This window comes from Labrus mixtus, chromosome 14 (genome assembly GCF_963584025.1).
Source record: "Labrus mixtus chromosome 14, fLabMix1.1, whole genome shotgun sequence".
NCBI lineage: Eukaryota > Metazoa > Chordata > Actinopteri > Labriformes > Labridae > Labrus > Labrus mixtus.
Window position 1 is genome coordinate 27,278,452 of NC_083625.1, and position 7,922 is coordinate 27,286,373.

Consider the following 7,922-nt stretch of genomic DNA (forward strand, 5'->3'; position numbering starts at 1 on the left):
GAGGAGCATAGAAAGGGTTTTTTTAATGCCATGTTGCCATTTAGGAACATATGATTTGCTCAGTAGATTTCTGTTCCACGAAGGGGAGAGAGAACAATTTATCTTGCAGTAGATTGTATATGAATGTGTTTGAGTGTTTGGAAGATATGAAGTGTGAGAGGTAACTTACAGGATGAAAATATGCTGCAGAAAGTAATTCCCCACATTAGCAGATGATGTTACAGATCAACATTTGTTTCTTCTGCAGGGCCTCAGATCAGCTGTTTCCCCCCGAGCAATTTCACCATCAAGCAGGCCAGCTATGTGGACACGTACTGCTGGGACTCTCTCATGCATCACGAGTTTGACAGCGACGGGAACTTCGAGGAGCGCTCACTCTGGGTACACAAGGTACGATGAGAAATCCTAATTAAGCTCGCTTGTCTTGTTGTTCCCATCAAGATTGGCTGGCGGTGATAAAGGGACCCTATATGCTCATTTTACAGCTCTTAATGTTCACCCTGGGACTCCACTAGAGCAGCTCTACATAACTTACAGTTGAGAAAAACATTATTAAACTCTTAATGGTCCCTCAGTTTAGCCTCTGTCTGAAATAAGATATTACATCTCAGGTCGCTTTAAGGCTCCAGCCCCCAGAAGCACTTACTTCCACATTGCCACCTGTGGTGTAGCCAAGTGCAATATTCATTTATGGATGTCAAACCAACAGACAAGTGCATGTGGTTCATATGTAAAATTCTTGGGAAGCATTTGGTTATTCATAAAGATATCATCATGAGCTGCAAACAAACTGTAATGGTGAATTGACTTGAGCTTTTTGAGTCTTCTGACTTCTCAAAGCGCTGCACCTACCCATTCACACACTGATGTCAGAGGTTGCTATGTAGAGTGTCCATCAGTGTAAAGTAATCCCATTCATACACATTCAAATGCCGCCGACAAAGCAGCGGGAGGAACTTGAGGTTAGGTGTCTTGACAACCTACTCTACCAATTGAGCCACAGCCTAATTTTGCATTCTTTCTTCCTTCATTATTTAATTATTAACGTTATGTTCCCATGGTAACATGGAGGTCAGTGGAGTACTTCAAGTTCTGCTTTGAATTTTGATGGTCTGGTGAATCAAGGCAAACTCGAGTTGAAGCTAGTACTGTAGACCTGATCTTTACACGTTTACAAAATGTCAGCAAATTAAGTTTACTTCTAGTCCAAATGTCTCAACAAAAAATATATAGAAAAAATAATGGGCAGGACTTCGGATAGGACAGCTTTGCAAAAAACAATGAAGAAACTTATCTGACTCGTCTTTTCTAGTGAACAATTTCCAGTTGGTAGAGCTGCTGCTAATGCAGAGACATGACTCCTTTACATTGTTTTTATGTTTCCTTTAATAAAAGCAAATATTAGGAAACAGCTGTTTAAGATAGACTGAGTGGTCATTTCAGAGGGAAGTGGAGGTAAACTGTAGTAACCTAGCAACAATAAACGCAGGTCTGAAACTGAGACTTGAGCGAGAAACGGTGTCAGTGAACATCATTGCACATTATTAGGGATTATTGGCAAATGTGAACCGAGTTCAAACATTGAAAAAAGAATATCTTCAGCCCTTTTTTATGTTTTATATATCTTAAAATGAGATGTTTCCTTGACTTGAGATACGCAGAACACTATACAGTTGTATGTTTGACATTCACTGTAAAAAAAAAATCCATTTTTTTTAACCTTACCCAAAAACTGAAGCTGCATGGTCACATGACTTCCCAAGACCAGCAATGTACGAGCACCCCGCTGTCTCTATTGGTCCCAGGCTTGTCAGCAGAACCCAGTCTGAGTGTATTGTACAGCTGGACTGACGGGGCTGAGCATTAACCTTACAGTATATATCAGATCAGTTAGTCAGTGAAGTAGCACCTGGCCCACTTTACCACTGTGAAGGAAGTGGTCGACTTCTACTCCAAGTGAGAGCACAACTCACCACTCTGCAGTGAGTCTGCATTCTGAGTTCACTTCCATGAGTTCAGTTAAAAGTGCTAACACTATTTTCTGCTACTGGCAAACCTTCAGTTGAAAATGTTAGCGTGAACCATTTATAGAAAGCACTGCAGGTGTTTGGAGCTTTATCCAGAAAGGTTCTTGCATAAGAATTTGAGACCCACACACAGAGAAATATTTCTTAACTTGTAGCTGTGAATTTGTAATACTCCCTTTTGAAGCCATTGTTAACTCATCCTTCTCTTCCTTCTCTTCCCATTCTCTTTGTCTTTTCTTTTCTTTTGTCTGAATCTTCTTTTTCTGTCTGGGTCTTTCCTTCTTCTCTTTCCTCGCCTTCTCTCTTCATTGTCTGTGCAGATGTTCCCGTACTCTCTCATGGCCATGGCCGTGTTGATGTACCTTCCGGCTCTGATCTGGCGCCAGCTCGTAATGCCCACTCTGGGCTCCGACCTGCTATTCATCATTGATGAACTAGACAAGTCGTACAACCGCTCCGTCCGGCTGGCTCAGAGCATTCTGGATATGAGGCAGAACACTCAGAACCCGCTCACATTTCAGGCCGAGCTCCAAAGGTAAGAGACCAGGGACTGTTGGCTTGGAGGGAGAATAGTCATCACTCCTTATTGTCGTTGTGTTTAGGGCCTGTGTCCATTAACAGGCAGCACCCACGACCTCCGTTTCAGACAGCTTCTCCCTGGCGCTTATTGTTGCAAGCTTATAAAAGTTAACTTTTACTTCCCTTGTGTCCTTAAGGTCTGTTTTGAAAACCTTGTATGCTTAATATTTGCTTTTATTCCAGGAAATATCTCAAAGATATCATGAAAATGTTGTCAAGTAATTGTGTCCTGGCGTTAGCAGCAGCATTCCCTGAAAATTGTACCCTTGTAAAAACAAGTCTGATTACTTTATTCTCCACCATTGTTGTTTACAGCTGTTATCAGAAGTCCCGCCCCTTCTTGATTCTGATTGGTTGGTCTGGGAGAAGTGACAATGATGAGCATGGAAGTGTTCCAAAAGTTGAACTGTTTCAAACTCAGACTGTGTGAGCCAAGAGACAGAGCTCAGGACGCTAATGTGCTGAAAACACTGAGCTACATTTGGTTTTGTATTGTAAATGTGAGGGGGCCACTGCAAAATAATTGCCGTAGTGGACACAGGCCCTTAAATATGTACTATTCTATGTTCTGAGTTGATTGATTTACTGAGTGCAAAACTGCTCCAAAACTTTATTTGACATCTGAATCTTTGAAAGGAACCTCCCACCAGGTTCTGAGTTAGGGTGCATTTTCATCATCCCTCTAAAAGTACAAAACAAAAAAACTATAACAGTTAGATCAGACTTTGATTTCTCTGACTAATGTATGCTAGGAAATACTTTTTTAATTTTTTTTTAAATTAGTTAAAATCAACGTGAATTTTTTTTTATCTGGAGCCTTTATTCCGTTTGCAACCAATAGATAAGAGCTCTGTCCTACTGTATATTTATTTTTGCCTCATCATATTGTGCATCTGTTGATAACATCATTACTTATTCTTACATGTATCATAGAAGTCATTGTGATTTCATGGGCTACATCAAAAATTAACATTTAGAGAAAGTAGGGAGGAGTCAGTCAGTGTGTACATCAGAATTATAGCTGGGTTCAAAGGGGTTAAATTAAACTTTCCTGATTCAGGAGAATGTACCGGGTTATAAGCAGTGTACCAGAGTGTAGCAGAGAACCATGTGGTTATGATAGGGTTTGCCTGTTACCTTGGCCAGGTTTCTCTTGTAAAATACATTTTTAATCTCAATCTTCCTGGTAAATTAAAGGCAAAGTAACATTAAATAATCAAATGTTTCAGGAGATCCGTTGATAACTGGGACAATGTGGTTTGGGAAAGGTTAGACATAGATTTCCTTCCTTCAGCCTCTACCATTAATATACCCTTGCACATGGCTCTTAACATGTGTATTAGAGGGCTGGATGTGTGGTTGGCAGTTCCTTGTAGTCAAAAGTAGAACCTGTGGTTTGGTTGGGAGGCTCCCAGATGTGAATGTTTAGCTGTAGGAACATGAAGAAAAACATGTTTCTGACATTCTTCTTCTTCTTCTTGTCCATGTGCAGGGCCAAGAGGAAGCGATACTTTGAGTACCCTCTGCTGGAGAGATACATGCATTGCAAACAGAAGTCCTACTTCCTTGTTAGCATGCTTTTCTTGCGGGGTTTCCTCCTCCTGACCTTCATGACTGCTGCCTGTCTCTACCTGGCCTACTTCCACCTCTCCGCCTTCCTGCAGGATGAGTTCAGCTGCTTCGTCCGCACGGGCATGCTGCGGGATCAGAACTGGGTCCCCGAGCTGGTTCAGTGTAAAATGATTGGCCAGTTGGTGTTCCAGGTGATAAGTGTGGCTAACGGTGCCATCTACGTCCTGTTGGCGCCGATCGTCCTCTTCAGCCTGCTTCGGCTCTTCATCTGGGACACCACATTCATCTCTGTATACGAGGTCCTCCCAGCCCTGGATCTGATTAAACAGGGTAGGCTCGGCTGCCCGCTGAATGACCTCAATGTCCTCCTGCTATTCCTGCGCGCCAATGTGGCCCACCTGAAGTCCTATGGGAACGTGAGGGCGTTTTGCTCGCTGGCGCCTCCACAGGTTGGCAATGCTACTGCAGGGCAGGGCCTGAACGCGATGCTAACCCAAGAACAGCTGGAGGAGCGCGAGGAGGCCGCGAAGGAGCTGTCGGAGGAGGTGGAGGAGGCCAAAGAGGAAGGGAAGATCAGCCTGGTGGACATCATGACTATTCTGGGAGCAGCTCAGGGCAGAGTGGTGAACTGCAGCGAGAAGAGGCCACTCATTGAGGAGAATATGAGCCTGGGTACTGTAACACTTATCTACACAATCAAACGCATTCTGTTGGTGGCCATTTTTGTCTTCATCATTTGGGATGTACAGAAAATTATCAAGTGACCTTCACACTAAAGATACACACTCTGGAAATGAATATCGAGTGCTTTAAGTACAAGACTTCATAAGCTCTTCTTAATGAACCGATGCTGAATACAGAGTGAGGTCATATCTGAGTAAGCTGAGGAAAGAATTGAGAGAAAAAAATGCATCAAAGCTGTAAATTTGCATATCAATGTTGATATGTTGAAATGTTTTTCTTGCATAAGATGAGATTGAATAATATATATTACAGTATACCGCTCACAGGGTGAATATTGACCTTGAACTTGGTGCTCTCTTCATATAATACATAATGAAAAGACATCCAGAATGTACAATTAGATATGATGGCAAAAAAGTGAAAGGATATGAAAAGAAAAAGCACAACTCCTGTGTGATAATAGATATAAATGAAAATACCTCATGATGATAATTACTGCATGAATGCATGGGCAGGGCTGAACAAGTTAACACAACGCCATATACTGTAAAGGCCTTCAAACCCAAGAGGCCACCAAACTGTTCAGTAGACAGTGGTGATTCTAGAGTCTGTTAGGGCCCCAGTCAAGAAATAATTGGGAGCCCTTAAACCCGCATTTATTACCATTATATCTGCCATTGAACCAACGCTTACTTACTTCCTGTGTCTGTTTCCTCTCCAATGGATGGATAATTCCTCTTCCTCTTAATTTTTCTTGGTTGACTTCCATTAAAAAACTTTAAAAAGTTTCATCAGCAATAATGCATGCAACGCTTAGCAAGGTAACGTGAGTGAGTGCTGTCAGATGGGGCCCCCTTAGGGAGGTTTCCTACTGTAATTGCAAAATGTGAACATTTTGGGCCAATGTTGTGGTTCAAAGTTTGTGAGCCCTCAGGGCCCCCCCACTGGTCTGGGGCCCCAAGCAGTTGCCTGTTGACAATCAGTGCCTCTGTATGTAGAACATTTTATAAAACAGCAGTGGAAAGTTGTTTTCACACAAGCTGAGTTACACTGTGATGATGGTTTTTGCATTTATACTGATGCATCATGTAATTGAAGAAAGCGTGGAGGAGAACCTTCTGGCCAACATGAGTAAATGAGGGTGATGAGGATAGATGTACATGAGAGTTTCCCCCTCAATGTTCTCTCCAGTTTAAATAAAGGTTGACTGATTGAGGAAGCAGCTTCATTACGTGCATGAAGATCACACAGGTCACAGTCAGTCGCACAACGGTTGCACAACAGTAGCATGATGTAAATGTCATCACCCTTGCTAGATCACTTGCAGTGATCTTCCTCAATACTACCCGTTGAGTTCACACACTGGCTCACCTTAACCACACACGGAAAATTTACAAAGGGAAAAAAGTTCAGCTAAAGTTGGGGTAAAAATTCAGCTAAAGTCGGGGTAAATGTCGTGCATTCACTCCAGCAGCTCAGCCCAAAACTTAAAGGAATTGTCATTTTTGTGCACAAATGAAAATAGCCTTTGTAAATGCTGTGGGGTAAAAGATGTGTCCTTGCCCACTTATCATACTCTGAAGTCTTAAGAAAACACCATTGCCTGCCCAAATTCCCTTTAGAAAACAGAACACAACCTTTTCAAAGAATCTTACAATGAAGAGGCTGTTAAATGTAACTTTCCCCGTCTTAAATTGATTGAAGTTGCTTCTTGTAGATGTATTGATATTTCTTCTTTCTTTGTGAAGCCATACTGAAATGCCTATCTATCTTAACCTTTTTAAAGTACTGGCTGATGTAGAAGAGATAGATCTGTGGTACTTCAGAGCCCTAACTGCCCTCTCTGTCTGTTCACAGAGCCAAACCACCAGGGGTACCATGAGTTGAAGGAGACCGCACCATTTAGTCATTACTAGGCCTCCTGCGGACTGAATCAATGTGATAACGGTGTGGGGGGTCGTAAAGTAGCTGTAAGAATGCTTTACCTACAAAGACTGGGGACAGGACAGCAATCAGGGTTTATATTTCCTTTTTTTTTTTTTTTTACATGCAGACTGAACACAAAATCACCTCTTTTAGAATAAAATGGAAAAGTGTTTTGACTTGAAATGTCAATGCGTTTTGATCGCTCAGTTTTCAGCATTTGTACATCTGCAGCGGTTGCATCCTTTTTTTTTGTCTCTTTGGAAGTGTTATAGTTGGAGGAAAACATGCAGGTGAAAGTGGCTGTTGTATTCAAGGTGTGAGAACACAAAGAAAAGAAAATGTATTGATCTGAAAGTATTCAGTAAGTCGTGGAAGTCTACAGTGAACGTAGATGATCAAGAGACAGAAAATCATTCCTTAGAAGTCGTTGATTTCTGTACCTGAGCTTCAAAAGGGTTTCATTTTATATGTGATATTGTATTGCTTTTTTCCACTTCCTTTTTTTTGTATCATTCTGGTGTTATTGAATTTATCAGCAAACAAAATATGTTTTTATTAAGTGTCTTGTATTGTTTGTTATTCTAAATAAATGGAATTTGTACAATAACTGCTTTTTCCTTCTTCAATATCTTCAAGAATCACATCTTTTTATTAGTGAGGATAGCCCAGGGTTTCTGTTGCAGATGAAATATAGTTAGTAAGTTTATTTTCTTTTTTTATAAACATACTAAAACCTCATACACCTTGTTGATAATTAACTCCCCTCCCAATCAGCACATAGACCCCTTATAATGCAGAATAACAAGTTACACATGAGGCTAAATTGCTGCCTTAACTCCAATTCTTTGCCTTTTGGTTGGGTTGACTGAAAGTTAGTTTAAAGTTAAATTTCCAGCACAGTGAGCTTCGTCCTGGGCTTCAGAAATCCACTTGAGAAACTAATGGGTGACGTCACTGAGACTAAATTTATAGAGTTTATGGTTGTAACAAAAAGTCAAACAGAAAACGAGCGCTCTACTTCCATGATTTTTTAGCACATTAAACATTTTAACAATGGTTTAATTATCCAAATCACTGGTTCAATTCAGTCTGATGTCTCCAAAAAATGTAGAAACTCAAAAAAAGGGTTGCCCT

General features: G+C 41.1%; 1 protein-coding gene across 1 annotated transcript in view; it reads left to right on the forward strand.

The window, feature by feature from the left end:
• LOC132988749 (homeobox protein PKNOX2-like) overlaps nucleotides 1-7,395 on the forward strand; it is a 142,728-nt gene extending 135,333 nt beyond the window's left edge. The window contains exons 14-17 of the mRNA XM_061056321.1: nucleotides 248-390; nucleotides 2,348-2,562; nucleotides 4,099-4,850; nucleotides 6,720-7,395. Coding sequence (XP_060912304.1) covers nucleotides 248-390; nucleotides 2,348-2,562; nucleotides 4,099-4,850; nucleotides 6,720-6,778 — 1,169 coding nt within the window. The 3' untranslated portion in view covers nucleotides 6,779-7,395. The remainder of the gene's footprint in view (nucleotides 1-247; nucleotides 391-2,347; nucleotides 2,563-4,098; nucleotides 4,851-6,719) is intronic.
• Nucleotides 7,396-7,922: the final 527 nt, after the last annotated feature.